The sequence below is a fragment of the Micropterus dolomieu genome, linkage group LG04 (assembly GCF_021292245.1).
Source record: "Micropterus dolomieu isolate WLL.071019.BEF.003 ecotype Adirondacks linkage group LG04, ASM2129224v1, whole genome shotgun sequence".
NCBI lineage: Eukaryota > Metazoa > Chordata > Actinopteri > Centrarchiformes > Centrarchidae > Micropterus > Micropterus dolomieu.
In genome coordinates this window covers 22,726,515-22,744,954 of record NC_060153.1, presented here as the reverse complement: position 1 = coordinate 22,744,954, position 18,440 = coordinate 22,726,515, and the positions used below count along the sequence as shown (strand labels likewise).

The following is an 18,440-nucleotide window of genomic DNA, read 5'->3' as shown; positions in this document are numbered from 1 at the left end:
CAGGTATGTGCTGGTGGGTGTGGTTTTTCCACTTTATTTCAATTTTGCACACTCAAGTAAAATGTAAGTAAGATGTCAGTAAAATACAGTGTGTATCTACAGCATTGTAAACAACACAGACTGATAAACACATGCTTTATAAATCCTAATGGAAAATGTTTTGCACTGTTTCAGCACTGTAGATTTTGACACTTCTAAGGCAGGTCTTATTATTTCAGATTATCACCTTTAGGGGGCTTTGCCATTAGCAAGTCAAGATGAGATTTTCGCCTTATAATTCACCTTCTGAATCCTGCCTGCTTTCTTTTCTTCACTCTGTACAGGAATGACGACGCACGGCGTGTCCCAGGACCCCTCACAGGGTGCAGGGGAGGGGGGAGAGCTAGTACACATGTTATCTAAAGAGACCCCCGGGTCGCCGGATGCCTCTGAGTTGGGGAGCCCGCGGAGTACACCAAACTTTGACCTCTTCAACATGGTTGTGTCCTATAAGAGAATGGCTCTGCTTATAGAACCGGTTGCAGATGCAGTGGAGCTGACGCGCTTCCTGCTCGGGTGCGTATGTGTGTTTGTTTGTGGGCTGTTTGAGCATCATGTCATGTAAGTGCTTTTGGCCTTAAGTAGTAATGGCAGGAAGCCATATTTAGTATTCAGTGTCATCTATTTTTTTCATCCCTCAGATGGAAGATGCCCGTGTGCTCTCTGCTTGTCTGTGTATTCCTCAATGTCTTCTTCTGCACTGTTAATGAAGGTAAGATGAGGCATTAATATTGATCCGGCTTTTGTTTGATGTTTGAAAAGCCTCGTGAATAATTGATGAACTTTATGTCTGCTTCTCTGGTATCAGTGGGCTGGTTCACTGTGGGTGTAGTGGCACTGACGGCGCCTGCTGCCCTGGGTTACCTGCAGGACAGGTGTGGGGGCAGAGCCTCAGACGCTGAGCTCCAGAGGAGGCGCTACTACGCTGTGTACCGCAGAGACCGGCAGACGGTGCATCTCACCAAACAGGAGGCCATGCTGGAAGTCAAACAACTGTAAGACATACACTGCAGGGGATGGGGTTATGTGCTGCAGGGCAGGTTATTTTCATTATCAGTTAATCTTCTGATTATTTTCTCGATTGATTGTTAAGGCTATAAAATGTCAGAACTTAGTAAAAAATAAATAAATACCAGTTAAATCTTTCTGAAGCGGTGATGTCCATAAGTGTAATGTTTTGTCCGACCAACAGTCCAAAGCCAAAAAAACATTTTACTACCACGTAAAAATAAAAAAAAACAACACTTCATCACATTTGACAAGCTGGAACTTGGTAATGAAATAGTAATTTTCTTTTAAAATGTACTAAAACAATTAATATATTATCAAAATAGTTTCTTATTTATCTTCTGTTGATCAAATATTCTATTAATTGACTGATCATTTCAGCTCGTGTGTGTGTGTGTGTGTGTGTGTGTGTGTGTGTGTGTGTGTGTGTGTGTGTGTGTGTGTGTGTGTGTGTGTGTGTGTGTGTGTGTGTGTGTGTGGATAGGCAATGAGAGCTTGTGCGGGTGCACTTGTCTTTGGGTGTTTCTGCATTGAAGCCAGACCTGAAACAAAATCTGCTTGAAAAGATTTGTTGAGTTCACACCACTCCACTTTGTATACGTCACAGTTACTTTTGTAAACATGTGTTGGTTACAGCTTCCCAAATGCTACTCTTAAGGTACTCTATGGAGTTTCTTCACATTCACTGTTTTCTCACCTAAACGTATATTAATGTATATCCTAGAGGCCTTAGCTTGTTTTTGTATTGTTGTTTAATTAATTTCCTACTTCATTAAACATGTGCAAAGCTGTCTTAAAAAATGAAAACAGCACAACTTGTTTTGGTCCCCTATCATCAAAACATTGCTCTACAGCTCACAAACGCTCACAAACGCCACAGGTACAATTGCTAGTTTTCTTTATTTTTACCATAATAAAATGATTTATATACAAATAAATACATATTTTATGATTTAATTAGAAAGTATTAAGAGACTAACAGATAATGAAAATCTTCCTTTTTGGAATAGGTTTACAAACTGTGGCTTGTACCCACAGGTCATATGTATGCGTAACATTTGAACATGGTCTTTGTTCTTTTAGTGTTTGTGGGTGTGCTCATGTTTTCTTGTTTTCACCAGGTTGAAGCAGCTGGATGACATGCTGTCCTCTGCCTGCCTGTCTGCAGAAGCTATTTACGAGGTCCTATACTGGGACAATCACACCAAGTCGTCAAGGTCTGCATACACAGTCAGGCATGCACGTGTTTGGACCACTACCCCCTTGGGGACATCTCATTGACATTAACCCTATTAACCTTAACCCATTGGTAACCTGACCCCTAAAACCAAGTCTTAACCCCCAAAACAGTCTCTACCCGTGGGGTCCAAAATTTATGTCCACATTGGTTGGTGTGTTTTCAGGTTAAAGTCCCCACCGGGATATAAAAACATGAAAAACACACACACACACACAGCCAAGGTATTGTTAGTTACTACTTCACAACATATCGGTTATTCTTTATTGCTGTGCTGATGTTGTCAGTAGCCACATTTACATTGACTTACTAATACTGGTAAGCAATGTGGTGATGATGCAATGGATAAGACACATGCATGCCTTTGGCGTGAGAGACTCGGGTTCAATTCCCCACTGTGACCCATCCACCAATGTGTCCCTGAGCAAGAGACTTAACCCCTAGTGGCACCTCTGACATATATAGCAATTGTAAGCCGCTTTGGATAAAAGCGTCAGCTAAATGAATAAATGTAATGTAAATGTAAATTACATTTAAATGACCAAATAAGGTCATAGTCTGTATAATTATAATTCATTAGAGACACGGAGTATTCTAGTTTTAGTTAAATACTTGGATAAATATCCACATGCTCTGTAGTTTGTTATTTGGACAGAAAACTTTTCAATCCGAGGTCAATATTACTTGAAATGTCCATGCTACTCATTATAAGAATGTACTGGCTAATCAATCACTTGTATAGTGGTTTCTATTCTTAACTTATTCTTTTTGTAATATCTCTCTCCAGGTTCTATGCAGGGATGTTAATATTGGCGTGTCTGCTCTACGTCGCTCCTGTGGGCTGGGTGTTCGCCGGTCTCAACAGCGTCATCTTCCTGTGGAACAGAGACTTCTGCAGAGGTTAGTTCATTCTGTTTGGAAGAAGCAAACACTAACTGTCCTTTAGGAAAGTTGAGCCAAAGTGAAGTGTTGTTTCTCCTGTGGTTGCAGTTTTGTTGGACCTCAGAAAGCTGTCCTACATGGGTCAGGCCCAGACCTCAGAGGGGGCATGTGAAGTGCAGGAACAGGGCAACTTGTTGGACAGGACCCCTACACCAACTAGTCTGGAGGTGAGAGGAAGGAGCACTGTGGAGAGTAGTGCATGGGGCATAGGCGTCGCTAGACCCTTTTTACTGGGGCACGTGCCCCTGTATCCATGTGCTGTGACCCAGTGAAATTGTTAAGACATCTTGGTGTCGTTTTTGGACGTGTAGGGCTCCGCGGTCAAGGTAGCAACAATTGGCTGCATCTGCAATGTCTGGTTACTCTTTCAAAATAAAACTACTGGTTGATGCGAAAAGGCACGTTGTTACAATATGAAACGCCGCAAAAAACGAGTCAGTGTTGAAAGCGACTGTTTACAACATTGATGAGAGGACTAAGAGGAACTATCCTTCTGGGCACAAGAAGAGAAAATGGCTCAATGAGAATGACTTTCTAGAACAGCAGTCAGGTAAACTTGTGTTCTCTCCTCTAAGTGTCTGATGTGAGCAGCATGTGTAGCTGCAGTGAATCTCTCTCTGTCTTGCAAACCCAGCTGAGCAGCCGACATGCAATGATATTTATAAACTGCAGCACTGAAAAGACAACTACGTCACGTGTGAACAAGCGCTCATGTGCGCGTGCACGAAATGAAACTTGTGCATCCGGCTGAGCGGTGCTACAGTCTGCAGCCGGATCTTATTGCGTTATATCCCTCCAGCAGCAACATTAGTGGGACCAGTCCAGACACAGATGGAATGGCACTCCTCATAGGCACACATCATTTTAAAATGAGACAATAATTATCTGTCTCTCAGTGAAAGTTTAATTCAGCAACTCAGGACTAATGCAAGATGGAAAGCAGTGGATTCACATTGACTATTAAAAGTTTGATTAGCAGGGCAGACAGGGAAATATGGATTTAGCCTACATTTTTCATACTATGACATAGTCATGTCATAGTATAAATAGTATTTTCCTTTTGAAAATGTATTAAAGGAAACCTGGGGAGCCAGTTTGAATGGGCCTGATGCAGCTGATAACAATATTATCTTGCAAGTATTGATATTTATGATTTATAGGGGCTATGCTGAGGTTTGTCAGTAGAGTAGATACTGGATCATAAGCCAGTACAAGCACAGCTGATCCAAATCCAGTAGTAGCACAGACCCAGTCCAGACGTTTTTAGCAGGTTACACAGACCCAGGTGAAATACAGGCAGCCTCAGCCAGTAAAAGCACAGCCAGATGTCTGCAGGCAGCATCAGATACAAGCAGCTCAGACCCTAATGGAGGATTGAGTTAGTGCGCAGAGGTCCATTTAAATCAGCAGTGGTATTTTCTAGAAGAGGTTTCCATTCAGGCTTATTACATAGACAGACTGTTTTAAAGGAGAGGCAGTAGTGAGAGGAATGCAGTGTCAGGTGTGACTGTGCAGCAATGGCAAATTGTTTACGTGGCTCACAAGTCAGGTAGGACGGCGCCATAGCAGAATTTTTCTTAGGTGGTACCAGAATTTTCCATTAGGTGGTCAAAGCCCTTTCTGACATGACAATATTAAGGGGCTATGCAAGGGAGGCTGGTGAGGCACAAACTAACACATTTCATACTCTTCAAACAAAAATAAATCAAAATCAAAAATTTACATGGGGAATGAGTGGGTTTGTGCCCCAGTTGAGCTTTATGTCTAGCAACGCTCCTGGCATGGGGGTTTGAATACTGAAGGATTTAGTGTTTGTGAATTACAATAAAACCAACCATGGCTGTAAGCTGCTTATCCAGTTTATCCCGTGCTCTCGATGTATTTGTCCAGTATGAGTAATGCAAATCCATGCACAGGTTTTCTCGATCCATCCATGACAAGGCAAAAGTGAATCTTGACTGATCAAAATAATCAAGGTGATCAAGGTTCGAGAATATATCATCCCACAGTTTAAATTGGGTACTTTTCAGCCCAGTATTTATATATTAATTTGTGTCTGTGTGTGTTTGATGACAGGACCTGTCTCCTGGCAGTGTGGAGGAAGCTGAGGAGGCAGAGCCTGATGATGAATTCAAAGATGCCATTGAGGTAGATCTGTACTCACTTGCTTAACTTATATTTTTACCTTTACGTCTTTCTAATGATGTCAGATTTGATGGTTGAAAGTAAAGACAGTTTTAGAAAAAGATGATAAAAGACACCAGGATAAAAAGAAGCAGCAGCCTGGTACAATTTTAGGGCCAGGGTGTGCTGTCACTTTGACAGGTAACAAATGTTAAAAGGTGTTCAACCACATTTGCCTTTAAGTACAGTGTGCTTTGGAAAGTAAAGTGACAATTAATTGTCACAGGTAGACTTCAGTCAAGGTTTAGAGGCACTTCAAGGATAATTAAAGCACACAGAATGTGCCTGAGCTAAATGTGGAGTGCCATAACAAGGACTCAAATGCTAATATAAATGAGAGATTTCACAGATTTAAATTAAATCTATTGCAGAATAAAGTTTGTGACAGGGTTTGAATATGTTCTGAAGCCACTGTTTAATAAATGACATTACATATTTGAATGACAATAGTTGGTGCTAGCCGACATTGTGTGAAACACCTTTGTCTCATGATGTATGTCCCGTTACTTCCTGTCTTTTCTCTGCTGAACTCAGGAGCATTCAATGTCCCTGCAGGTGAGTGTTGCCCCCCTCTGTTTAGAAGAGGCTAGTGCACTGCCACCCCGTTAACTCGCAATATAGAACTACTTGACACATGAACAGGGACCTCATGGTGTAGTTGTTGGTTTTTGTCATGGTTTTTGCCGTTTGAAACATGGTTTTGGGTATATTCCTGTGTACTCACACTAAATATCAGTGTTTGTGGGTAATGTTGTTGTCCTGTGCTGTTCTGCTTCCTGATTAGGAAACGCCTTTGGTCTTAGTGGTAAGTGGATTTCCCTGCACCTCCCATCCATCCATCATCATGTGCTTGTTCCCTTGGCACATGTTATGTGATAGTGATAATAATAATCCCATCATGCAGTGCTAATTAATTTCTAGTCTGCATGACAATTGTTTATGAGTCATATTACATTTGTGAGATCAGCTTTTCCTTCCTCAAACCATTTCTGCAAGATGAACTCATTAATGTTTTGTGGTGTCTGTGTGTTTTGATTGAAAGCATATTATGAGCGTTTTGCATTTCTTTATTTAATTAGAATGTGTGATATGCGAAAGAGTTGCTGCATGATAGCATTTATATTTTAGAGTTTCTGATTGGCAGATATTGGCTTTTTAGTGTAGCTGTAGATCTGCTGTCCAACACACAGGAAGCAGAAACATGTTATCTTGTTCCCTAAAGCCCTGTTTGTTTAGGCTGGATGGTTTTCTTTGGCAAGAAATATCTTTTTCTTCTTGTTTGTCCTCTTGTCTAGTTGTGCCTTTCAGTGGATTAGATTATGTCAGGTTGTTGAGTGGGGAATAGACCTTTTGATGAGTATTAGGGCAGGTCCACACCAGCCTTATTTAGTTTAGGGGAGGGGGGTATTTATAATATTTCATATTGATCAGAATATGTTTTATTACCAAGTAGGTTTTCACTTACATACAATAAACATATTAAGAGGAAATAAAAATAAAGACAAAGTACTGTAACAGTCAAGAACAAAAAATTGGAAAAGACACTATAAAAGTACAGTAACAACTAATACAACATAAATATAAAACAATTATAAGTAATATTTATTCTTGATGAAAGGGAAGCACCTACTGATATATTAAACTATTCATGTATGTAGCGCGTAGGGCCATGTATGCAGTCATTCATTCATTCAAGGAGATACATATCGATTATGTATCATTTACCATTTACCACCTATTTGCAGGGGCCAACTTTGTGATTTTGGGATGTTTGCAATTGTGGCCCTCTTATTTTACTGGTCCACTTTGCAAATGCAAACAAAATATGGTGTGATCTGTGATAAGACCATCTGATGGTAGTGCTTCTCCCTCAAAATGCCTGCTTTAGTAAATCATTTATTACCCAGTGTCTTACAAGACATTTGTATGCGTGCGTAAAGTCCGCTGATATGCGCTCCAGACCAACACCAACATGAACAGAACCTGACGATGACTTGAGGTACTGTATCTAGGTAGAAATTTGGAGATGTTTGTTGTCTTTTTATCCGCCGACTGTATGACCAATAATCGAATGACATTTCCACCAAGTGGCTTTTTTTTTATTTTTTATTTTTTTTATACAATTTCTGGACCGTTTGTGTTTTGCCTTTGTGAATGCAAACCGGACCAGTTGGAAAATTTAAACAATGGCCTAACCCCAATCTCCACACTCACAGACTCACAGATTTTGAGACGTTTTCCCAGTAAATCCGCTGGGATTTAGTGCTGTCCCACTGTCAAAGCGTCAACTGCATGAGGGCTCGAGTTTTGAACCCTTTGAGCACACATTCTGTAAGTCCGCATCTCTGCACATTTTGCCTGAGGGAATAACCCACAGTTCATAGTGTTGTGATGTTAAACATGGTTACCAGAGGATTGGGTCGATTCAGGAACCGGATCTTTATGGGTTAGTCTGCCCTTATATGTTAAACATGTTGGTAGATATAGAGATACGAATGCAGGTCAATACATAGAGATATGAATGTAGGTAAGTATAGTGGTATAAACAATGCTTATTATATCTTTATAGGGTCAGCATTACGTGGATATAATGATGCAGCTCTCAGCTTTTTAAGGGGTTTGGTTTCCTTATGTTTGGCACATAGATTAAGTCCAGCTGTACAAGCATGCATACTGTACTTTTTGTTTCTGTAAATGCAGGAATTGCATTTGTCTCCCTAGTAGTTGTCATCATCATGCTTGAATTATTTGCCAAACATCTATTGGTATAATTGGCTGAAATCCTCACAATGCATTTTAGCCCGACTGCTGAGTTTGGCTCTGTGTCTTGGCAGGTTCTCATACTCCAAAAGACTAACTCCGGTTACTGTAGCTTACACAGTATGTAACTGCCCCTCCTCTCTCGTCCTCCCTCTCCCTCAGGAGGATGATGACGGGCCTCTTGGAGCTCCCGAGTATGACACCATCTCCGAAAATGGTCTCTTGAGCCGCAATGAACCAATACGCAGCAAAGTGTCCAAACTGACAGAGAAACTGCGTAAACGCTACCCCACCACCAGCACAGGTCAGTCTGCTCTGACTCATCCACTGCTTTGTTTCGTCTTGTTATACCTCAGTGATGAAAGGAGAATCTTTCTGACGTTAGTCTCATATCTTATCTGTGAACGGATGCATTGTATCTGATATTTTTTTCTATACTTTATTTCATAATACTATTTATCTCTCTGTCTTATTCTCCAAAGGCAACTGTTCTAGCTGCAATGCTGTCTTCTCAGTGCTGAAGAAAAGGGTGAGACTGAAAACTTGTGACAAGAACTGGGGATATATTTAGGCATCACGCCATCGTCATATTTAATTTTGTCTTACTGTTTTATTTGCGCAAGCTTCGACACAGTGTCTCTTTATGTTACAGAGGAGTTGCAGTAACTGTGGCAACAGCTTCTGTTCCCGATGCTGTTCTTTCAAGGTGCTGAGATCTTGCATGGGGGCAACAGGTGAGAAGGGAAAAAATACAAAATTGGATCATTCTAGCATTTTTATTGTTAGACAGATTGATAAAAATTACATGACAGTGACTAAATTACTCTCACTTATCTGCTCTTTGACTTACGATCTCATACTCTTTTTATTGTTTCTTCTTCAGCTCCAGAGGCACAGAGAGAGACAGTATTTGTTTGTGCTGCCTGTAATTCCTCTCTCATCAAGTTACAGTGAGCTGGCATGTCAGTCTTGTCTCCCTGTGGCCAGCTGGAGATCATTCACTGTTCATACCTGAGCCCCAGTCCAAGTTACTGAAACCCTACTTGCCTTGGTTTTCAGGTTAAGGCACTTCTGTCTGTCAAGATATCTAACTCCAAGAACCCCCCATACCTTTACCAGTCATATCCCTCCTTAGCTACTCATGCTGCTTATGGGACATCTACTGTAATATGTTAAATATTTCCTGTTTCAAGTCTCAATGAAGAACTGGACCTTCTGAATCAATGAGATTAACTACAGAGCACAGTGGCACCAAAATCAACAGACCTGTTCCGTTTGCTGAGCAGAGGGAGGTGCAGAGTATGCAGGGTGGAGGCCAGAATTGGACTGGTTGTGTCGGGCAATATAAACAAGATTATAGGCTGCCTGTCTACGGTTTTGCTTTTACTTTGTTGATTCCGCTTGAATCATGACATTTTCAGCCCCATGTTGCAGTTTAACAGTACTGTAATGCTGAGAGGACTCTCAGCATTAGCGGCTGGCACTGTATACATTTAGTTATAGGTTTTTAGATCGGGGATGAATGCGATGGAGTGATCAAAAGGCTGGCAGTGTGAATTTGCTTTGTTCAGATGAACAAAATAACATACAACCGAAACAAGCTCTACATTTAGCTTCTATTGCCACAGTGTGCGCAGGCTGGCTAGCTAAACTCAGAAATTTTGTTTGCTCCAATAAACTTTGACCTGCAGCTGGTCAACAATGTCATGTGATTAGTTCTGGGTTTGTCCAAGTTTTTGGGGACACTGCTTTTAATTTTCTTGTTTTACTAGGTTTGTCTACTGCCACTGCAAACCACATTTTCCTCAAGTTGGTAAGTATACAGGCTCAGAGAGCAAATGGCACATTTTTAAATGGTGTTCCCACCAACTAAAAGAGCTTACATGACATAACTGGAATAGATATAACATGCCATCAAGCAGTTAACTCTATGGCAGTACTGAGAGTGCATGGCCTGCGGTGAATCATATTACATTTTTGACAAGTTGCCGGTGTTCTGGAGGGCGGTGAACGAGGTTTGTGAACATTTTGATCCCAGATTTGTTTTGCGGATCAGTTTTGGTTGTAATAATCATTTTTCTGGTGTTGACATGTCATATTAGCGTTTTTGAAGTATAGCAGCAGCCTACAGGTCAAAGAAACTGCTAGAGGTCCCTGGAGCCCGTGGACTTCCTCTAACTGGATCAAAGTCGACCCAACTGGTTTAAAGTTGTTTAAATGGACTGAGCAACCAGCTGGAATTGTCATCAGAGCCTCACACTCTTGCAAGGGGGACTTAAAAGAATTGATGTGGAGGCATTTTAACCCAAGATGTGGATCTTGTTGGTAAAGTTTTCATCAAGATCCAGACACAGATGATTGTAATTGTTTGCTTTTATTGTAATCATGTATCAAGTTTTACTCTAAACTGTACTACTATATCTATTATATTTAATTTAAAAGTCCAGAAAGTGCAAGTTATTTGACTTAATAATTAATTCTGTATATATTGCCCTGATTTTATGGATGAACCTATGCTATTATTGAAATAAACTCTGAAGGTTTGATTAACTTAAAGTCACAAGTGGTAGGTATGGTCTTTTGAGTTGGAGATTTCTCACAGGCTCTGCTAGTCTTTGCTTCAGTAGTATGGAAACAAAGATCACAATAAAAACATTTATAAGCAACTGAATAACCACTACTTTAACCAAAGTTTAAAATAAAATACCACTAAATTTTTTTGTTTTTCAGTTTCAAGCAAATCTGAGAAACTGTTTTTGAGCAACAAATGACCAGTTAAATACTATTTACTGCAGCTGTTTTCAGCAAAAAAATGTCTGATAAACCCACTGTACACTACCTGCACTAAAACAACACAAAGTTAGTGACTATCTGTGGAACATAGTGGAGCATTTAGCAGCTAAAGAGCAACAGTGTTTCCCTCATGGGTTGGTTAATATTGGACTTAGATTCATCATTTGGTCTGTGTAGTGGAAAGAAATCAGTTAATTCAGGTTTAAGGCCCCTCTTTGCTCCCACACAGCTGGCCTTTTTCACAGGAAAAAAACAAACATTTGTTCACCTCACAGTAGGAAAAGCACAGGAGTAAATGATTTATTAACGGATGAAATCCATTTAGCTGTTTTGGTCTCAGAGTCCTGGTTTTGTGCATGCTGGCCCACTGTTCCGGCGTCCTGAGATACTTGTTAATAGACTGGAGCCATCATTAATGTTATTAGTAACACGTGCCAATGGCAAGGTTTGATTGATTGATTAATTGCTATCTTTATTTCGAACGTGTAAAATAAATAATATAAAATAGTACAATAAACTTCCTAGTAATTCAACACCTCTATTTACATGTGTGGATAGGAGTAGGAAGAAGTAAAAGTTATGTACTCCTACCCCTCAACTAATTTATTATGTATTATAATGTAAACATGCGTGTATTCGCCCCTCCCCTGGTCCGCCCCTCCTCTCTCCCACCCCCAACTCCTTCACCCGTCCCCGTGTCCCACTAAAGCGGTTACAGCGCGTGCAGGGACTCGTCCCTACGGCTGCGGATGGCAACATGGCGACAGAGGTAAGACTGGCACGTTATCTGTTTAAATACCCTGCTGACTTTTCGATTTCCTGCACAATTTTATTGTTGTTGAAGTGAAACAAGCGCGGGGGCAGTTAACATTGTCAATGACGGCAGTGAGGCTGCACACGGTTAAACGGTGTCACACTGATCCAGTTGCAGCTCACTTGAATCACTACTGACGGCAGTGTCCTACATTATCATGCCAGCTCCGTCCAAAGGTTTTTTCCTCCTGTAAGCTGTTCTGCCGTTATAAAGGGATAAAAAACATAAACATTTTGAATGTCAGCTTTGCTCCATGGGGACAGAAACTGGGGCAGAAACAGCGGATCACGGTGCGGTCCTCCCCGCAATGTTAAGCTGTTTTGGCGAAAGCAGATCTGTTTTTGTCTGTTGAGACGCCCCGTTAATCCGGTGACAGTGCCCACACACACACACACACACACACACGCACGCACGCACGCACGCACACACGCGCGGAGGAAAAGCGTTCAGCACCATGGACAGAAGCCACGCCGCCCTGACCTTCCTCGCTCCCTTTCCAGCCTCTTTTGCCTCCATCTGTGCTTTCATAAATGCAACTGAACAAAACTGACGTTTACCCAACACATCCCTTGATGCAATCGACATTTTCGGCGTAAACACTAGAAATTACAAGAGTTTGAGTGGGCTTTATCACCGTGCCTCATCTTGTTCCGCCCGATCGATCTGTTGTGAGCTGTAGTGAAACGTTGTCCCCTTTCCTGCAAGACCACAGAATGAAAAGTGTGTGTGTGGAAAAGATAGTATATCAATGCTGGGCTCTGCTCCAATAGACAAGGCAGAAATGAATGCAGACACCGAGCCACATAGTGATTGATCACACCTTGTATGCTTCTCCTCTATCATCCTATACTTCCGGATCAGCCAGTGTTTGGACACATTAGGAGTGAACAGGTGCACAGAGAGATGGAGCTCTCCCTGGGGATCCATTAAAGACATAACTGTATCAAACCTCATTATATTTGTCTGTGTGTGTGATTTATTCCCCTCAGTTCCACAATCTGCAGGAGCTGAGGCACAGTGCATCTCTGGCTAACAAAGTCTTCATCCAGAGAGACTACAGCGAAGGGACCACCTGCAAGTTTCAGACCAAGTTCCCCTCTGAGCTGGAGAGCAGGGTGAGGAGACACCGGCAGCCTCCAACCACACATGCATGTGAATTTGTAGCCATCATAGTACTAGTACATATAGAATAGGTATATGATATGATGAATTCAAGAGCAACACGATAGAAACTACTGTAACGCTTTCATTTCTGTTTATGTTAATGCCACCAGTAAGTTGTGTGACAGGGAAGTATTTGCTGATGAAAAGAGTAATGGAGGCTCTTCTTTTTATAAAATGTTTTATTTTATGTTTCTTCCATGTTGGAAGGGATACAAGTTGCTAAATCCAAAGCAATTGTGTGTGAGTTCTTTAATTGATTTATATTCAGTCATAAGTCATGATTTCCATTGCAACAGGAACACAAACAGTTCTTGGGTCATTACCCCCAACCCAGCAACTCCTATCTTCATAAATACATTAATAAAACAAACAAGAATAATACATAGTGATAAAATACAGATAAACAAGTTGTGCCAGCAGACTATTAAAAATGAATACATTTAAAATAAAAGGCATCTGGTGAATACTCTCAGTAGACTCAATATTTGCTCATTCATTATTAAAGACAAACAAATTGGCATGTTTTCCAATGTTTAACCTGCTTTACCACTGTAGAGAGGATTGATGTTACGTTACGCAGAACAATATTAGTTTTATTTATTACCTCATTAACAGAACCGCGCAGGTGGCCTAGTGGTAAAGACACATACATGTAACATGTTCCTGGTTATCCTTCTCATTCTCTCTCCATGTCTCCTGTCTGTATCTATACTGTCACTCTCAAATGAAGGCCAAAATATTATCTTGACCAATCCTAACCCTGCTACTCATGACTCTGCGTGCGTCTCCAGATTGAGCGGACACTGTTCGAGGACACTGTGAAGACGCTTAATAACTACTACGCAGAGGCAGAAAAGATAGGAGGGCAGTCCTACCTGGAGGGGTGCCTGGCTTGCGCTACAGCATATCTCATCTTCCTCTGCATGGAGACACGCTACGAGAAGGTCAGAGCGGTGATCTCGATGCATTTGAAAGGTCTGGGACAATGATTAGCGTTTGTGGGGTTTCACCCATTTCTTGTTGTTCTTCTGTCTGTGTGCCAGGTGTTGAAGAAGATAGCGAAGTACATTCAGGAGCAGAATGAGAAGATCTATGCTCCAAGAGGGCTGCTCATCACCGATCCCATCGAAAGGGGAATGCGCGTCGTATCCTTACTTAGTGTTTTTGGGTGCTTGCACACGGCAAGAGAATTGATCTTTTCTGTTTAATTAACACTCCACAGCGAGGTTGTCGTCCCTAACTACTCTCCCCCCAGATAGAGATTTCCATCTATGAAGACCGGGGGTCCAGTGGCTCCAGCTCAGGGAGCAGCTCTGTGTCTGGCAGCACCGCTCGATGACTGGGTACCTCCTAACATTAATGATCCCCCTGATCATTCACAACCCTGGAGGAGAACGAAGGACAATGACACTACTCCTGTTCCAACGCTTCACCCAAGCATCCCAAAGCTACGCTCACACAAAGGATTTGCTGGCTTTTAACAAAGAGAGGCATGTTGCTCCTGACGTGGCCTTCACGTGCTAACATTGTTTAAGCTCCCCCCACCACAGTGAACGCTTAAAACACACTTTAGTAGTTTGTTGCAAAGCAATGTGCATGCATCAAAAAAGTGTCATGTTACTGGAGGATGCAATGTCTCAAAACATTTTGCTAGTACTGCTTTGTGTGATCGTACCATCACCTTCCTTCCTGTCTTCTTTGATGTGACCACAGCTATGTGTAATCTGATGGGTGAGAAAAGGAGGGAGGGAGGGAAGAAGGAAGGAGGTGTAGAGGGAGGAGTGAAGACCACAACGAGCCACGCCAAACCTCATACCTCAGCCACCACAGTTGCACCATGTGGTCCAGATCAGCCACAGCCGAACCCGGATCAACCAAATTTGGACTGAACTCCTCACCCTCAACCCTGCACACCAGACATTGGCTTTTAAAAAATGTTTTCTGTAGCTCTATCTTGAGTTGTAAGTAGGATGTACAAGTATTTGAATAGACCATCACAAGGTTTCACCCCCCCCAGAACCCAGATAAAGTGTACAAAGAACCTCTTCCTCCTTCACCTCCGATGTAAATCATGCTGTCTGGTAGCAGATGAATGTCATTTAGCCCATCCATGTATATTATGTAGCAGATCTTCCATATTTCTCACATGAAGCCTATATTTTAATTGTTAGACACACAAACGCAGACACATTACAAGTACTACTAATCTCTTGGTTTCAATGAGTGAGACAAACTCTTCCTAAATTTTGATTATGCAAAGACATACTGTGCATTAAATGCAGTAGTAAAAGGATGGGTCACAAAGTCTTCCTGAATCATACCCATTGTTTTTAAAATACACCACCCCTTCCTCGATTTCTGAACAAACTTCCAAAGAACAGTTAACTGCCAAAAAAACTGGCTCGCAAATGTGAATGTGTCTTTTATTTTGGTGACATTTTGTGCAAGAACAAACTTTCGTACTGCTTGTTGTTTGATACACATGGCAATGGGGTACATATGACTGGTGTCAAATAAATGCTGTTTCATCACAGCTGCACAGAGCTCATCTTTCTTTGTTGTTAAACTGGAAATCCACAAAATACACTTTTACTATGGCAGACATTTTGACTGTCACAACAGGAAAAGAACAGGTGTTTCAAATAACATAATGGCCTCTTTCCATTAAGGTGAGCCAGAAAGCGAACTTGTAACTCACCATGCGCAGTAGCAGGGCTCTGCAACTGGAACTCCTAAATGCAAAGCTGCACTAATCAACTTTTTTATATGACTAATGGACCAAATGCCTGCAGATAATCTTTAAGAGGCCGCCCGTAGTGACAAACTCAGAGAATGCTTTTAGCATTATTAAGCTTCCTGTTTTGTTTCAGTCTTCGTGCTTTCACAGCTGTGGCATCAGTGAAACAGCTTCGACAAACTCAATGTACACCACACCATTGGAAAATACGTACAGGGATATTTATTTAATGCAGAATGGGCTTTTTTCACAAAAGACATTTTGACTTTTGACACTTGTTATTAGTAACACCTGTGCTTTTCCCACTATGACAAATCAAAATGTCTGCTTTGGAAAGGCATAAAGTACATAATAATAATCGGATATTAAATGTCAGATTTAAAAAACATGCTTATTTTAATGTTTTGACAAGCTTTTGTCAGGAAAATTCCCTCATGTTTGCATGCACGCTTGACTGGATATAAGACACTGCAGCGCCTTCAGCTGGGCAAATGGCATGATACCGTTCCCAGTTTTTCAGTTCAAGTTACAACATGTAGGGACTACAGCATGCACCCAGCTCACCAGAGCAAACAGGAGAAGTCCAGACTGCGGAAGGTCCAGATACAAGGATATGCATTCTGATAACTGACTCACGGATACTGCATGTCACAGGAAGTCTTTTAGCAAATGCTTGGTTAAGGCATGTGGTGCTGGATAAAAGCCATCTTACTGCATCATCGTTACCTTCATGAATACCAGCCCCTGAGAGCTGCCAGTGCAGAGAGCACCATGACACATAGTAGTAAAACGGTCTTAAAACAGGAGGCTGCAAGCGTGGAGACAGAGGTCGAGCGCACACCATCGTAAAACGGAGCCAACGCTGCATGAAAGAAGTGACAGAATAGGGCAGAACAAGAAAAAAAAATGGTAGAAAACAAAGAAGAGCAGACATCAGATTATCACAACACAGTACAAAGGATTGAAACTGATTGAGATGGCAGTCACATGGACGAAAGACAAGAAGAGGCAGAGGGGAGCACAAACAGGGGACACGGGGAACTCCATATGTTTTCTTTGTACTTTCTGATTATTCTAGTTGGTCTGTGTCTACCACACAGTTGTTCTTGCAAGTTAATTTTCAGCTGGCTGCTGGTTTAAGTGAAAACTCAGTGCATCTTCAAACATGCAGCCGGCACTAGCTTGCGTTTGCTGAGGTCAGTAAAAGTACGTGGAGTGACGAGGTTGTACGTGGGACTAAATGGGGAGTGTCTCAAACTACTGAAGACAGATGTGAATTTTTTCTACCAATGAAATTACCATGTGACCATATTGACTTGTAGCAGTTTATTTAGAAGGGTTTGCCATGGCACATACAAAATAATTTCCATAACCTAGAAGAAAAACACAAAAAGACTAAAACTACTCATAGAGTAAAGAAAACAACTAGGCCCGACAAAAAGACAAGTATTTTAAAACCATGTATTCTGTAACATTTTCCACAGAAATTTGATATTGCATTCCATGTGATTATCCTCACAGACCTGTAGAAACATAAACATTAAAGCAAATTAAAAAGAAACCAAATAATATTTGATTTTTACGTATTCATCTTTCAAAAGGCACTTCATTTAAAAAAAAAGTTATAAATTAAGGAGATTGGCCTACCTGCACAGTGGCCATTCTTGACAGTAAAGCCTTTACCACACTGAACAAAAAGAAAGAAATTCATTGGTATATAAAACCAAATATGTTGATTCATTTAGATCTCACAGACAGTGGACTATAAATGATCATCTGTGTCAGCGATCAACAGTAATGTTACTAAATGATCTGTCTTTTGGGTTGTCTTCTGTTGATGCTTTGTTGTAAAACTGCTTCTAACTGAACTGAAGAACAAAAAAAGCCATGAGAATGATGTGGTGGGTTGGATAAATTTATATGGCCACTATCACAGGCCGACTGAAACATTACCCGTGTTCATAATTCATGCCGTGGATCCATTTTGCGTACCTGCGTGTCATTGGCAAGCACAACCGTTTGCCCTTCTGTGGGATAGGCCACTTCCACCACTGAGTTCAATTCACCAGGCTGTAGGGTTCGAGTGATGGAGCTGCCGTCGGGCCAGGAGACCTCCAGCACCGTCACCTCATCATTTCCTAGGAGTCATAGGTAATAATAAGGAAATTTTTGTGTATGTTAGGAACACATGATATTACATGTCAAAGGAATAGAGATTTTAGGAAATATTTGCACTCTTTCTGAGAATTATATGAGGTGATTGAAAATGCTCTCATGTCTGTACATTAAATATGAAGCCAAGCCACGGAAGTGATTATCTTAGCTTAGCATAAAAGTTGGAAACAGCTAGCCTGGCTCTGTCCACAGTTAAGAAAAACATGCCTACAGTGAATTGGATTAAATACATACAAAAATAAATAAATTATGGCAATGTATACTGCCTTTTACTTAAGATATAAGTTTATCCCATTTACTTTTAGTGTGTATGAATTATAAAGTGTAAAGGAAATTACCTAAACCAAAGTGTGCGACAGGCTCCATCTCACAAAGGTACCCCGAGCCTCCGTCAATGATGCGCGTGTGAGCTCCACTCTGATTGGTGAAGGCTGTTACCTTGGCTCCCCGGGCAAACGAGCCAAACTGGGTGCGAGGGATGACCCGCAGCCAGTTGTTGGACGAGCCCTGGACAGGTTTCACAGTTTAGGTTCAGGACCTTTAGGGCTTAGTAAGTGTACAAATACCCCCCCCCCCCCCCCCCGCCC

The 18,440-nt window shown here is 41.4% G+C and overlaps 3 protein-coding genes across 3 annotated transcripts in view; 2 read left to right on the top strand and 1 right to left on the bottom strand.

The window, feature by feature from the left end:
* Positions 1–10,730, top strand: part of zfyve27 (zinc finger, FYVE domain containing 27) — a 14,553-nt gene extending 3,823 nt beyond the window's left edge. Inside the window, exons 6-17 of the mRNA XM_046048487.1 lie at positions 175–203; positions 324–555; positions 681–751; positions 848–1,034; positions 2,169–2,264; positions 3,072–3,184; positions 3,275–3,393; positions 5,303–5,374; positions 8,333–8,474; positions 8,653–8,699; positions 8,823–8,904; positions 9,054–10,730. Coding sequence (XP_045904443.1) covers positions 175–203; positions 324–555; positions 681–751; positions 848–1,034; positions 2,169–2,264; positions 3,072–3,184; positions 3,275–3,393; positions 5,303–5,374; positions 8,333–8,474; positions 8,653–8,699; positions 8,823–8,904; positions 9,054–9,124 — 1,261 coding nt within the window. The 3' untranslated portion in view covers positions 9,125–10,730. The remainder of the gene's footprint in view (positions 1–174; positions 204–323; positions 556–680; positions 752–847; positions 1,035–2,168; positions 2,265–3,071; positions 3,185–3,274; positions 3,394–5,302; positions 5,375–8,332; positions 8,475–8,652; positions 8,700–8,822; positions 8,905–9,053) is intronic.
* An 848-nt stretch (positions 10,731–11,578) lies between these two features.
* golga7ba (golgin A7 family, member Ba) lies at positions 11,579–15,474 on the top strand. The gene is made up of 5 exons (XM_046048008.1): positions 11,579–11,732; positions 12,767–12,892; positions 13,733–13,885; positions 13,985–14,086; positions 14,197–15,474. The coding sequence occupies exons 1-5, from the start codon at positions 11,721–11,723 to the stop codon at positions 14,278–14,280; spliced, it is 477 nt and encodes a 158-aa protein (XP_045903964.1). The 5' UTR covers positions 11,579–11,720; the 3' UTR covers positions 14,281–15,474.
* A 1,515-nt stretch (positions 15,475–16,989) lies between these two features.
* Positions 16,990–18,440, bottom strand: part of LOC123970124 (cartilage acidic protein 1-like) — a 4,157-nt gene continuing 2,706 nt past the window's right edge. The window contains exons 8-11 of the mRNA XM_046048006.1: positions 18,192–18,360; positions 17,671–17,816; positions 17,326–17,365; positions 16,990–17,201 (exon numbers count right to left, since the gene is read on the bottom strand). Of these exons, the coding sequence (XP_045903962.1) occupies positions 17,194–17,201; positions 17,326–17,365; positions 17,671–17,816; positions 18,192–18,360 (363 nt within the window). The 3' untranslated portion in view covers positions 16,990–17,193. The remainder of the gene's footprint in view (positions 17,202–17,325; positions 17,366–17,670; positions 17,817–18,191; positions 18,361–18,440) is intronic.

Coding starts and splice junctions, on each gene's coding strand:
- golga7ba (XM_046048008.1), top strand. Junction 12,893..13,732: donor CCTCTGAGCTGGAGAGCAGG/GTGAGGAGACAC, acceptor GTGCGTCTCCAG/ATTGAGCGGACACTGTTCGA. Junction 14,087..14,196: donor TCGAAAGGGGAATGCGCGTC/GTATCCTTACTT, acceptor CTCTCCCCCCAG/ATAGAGATTTCCATCTATGA.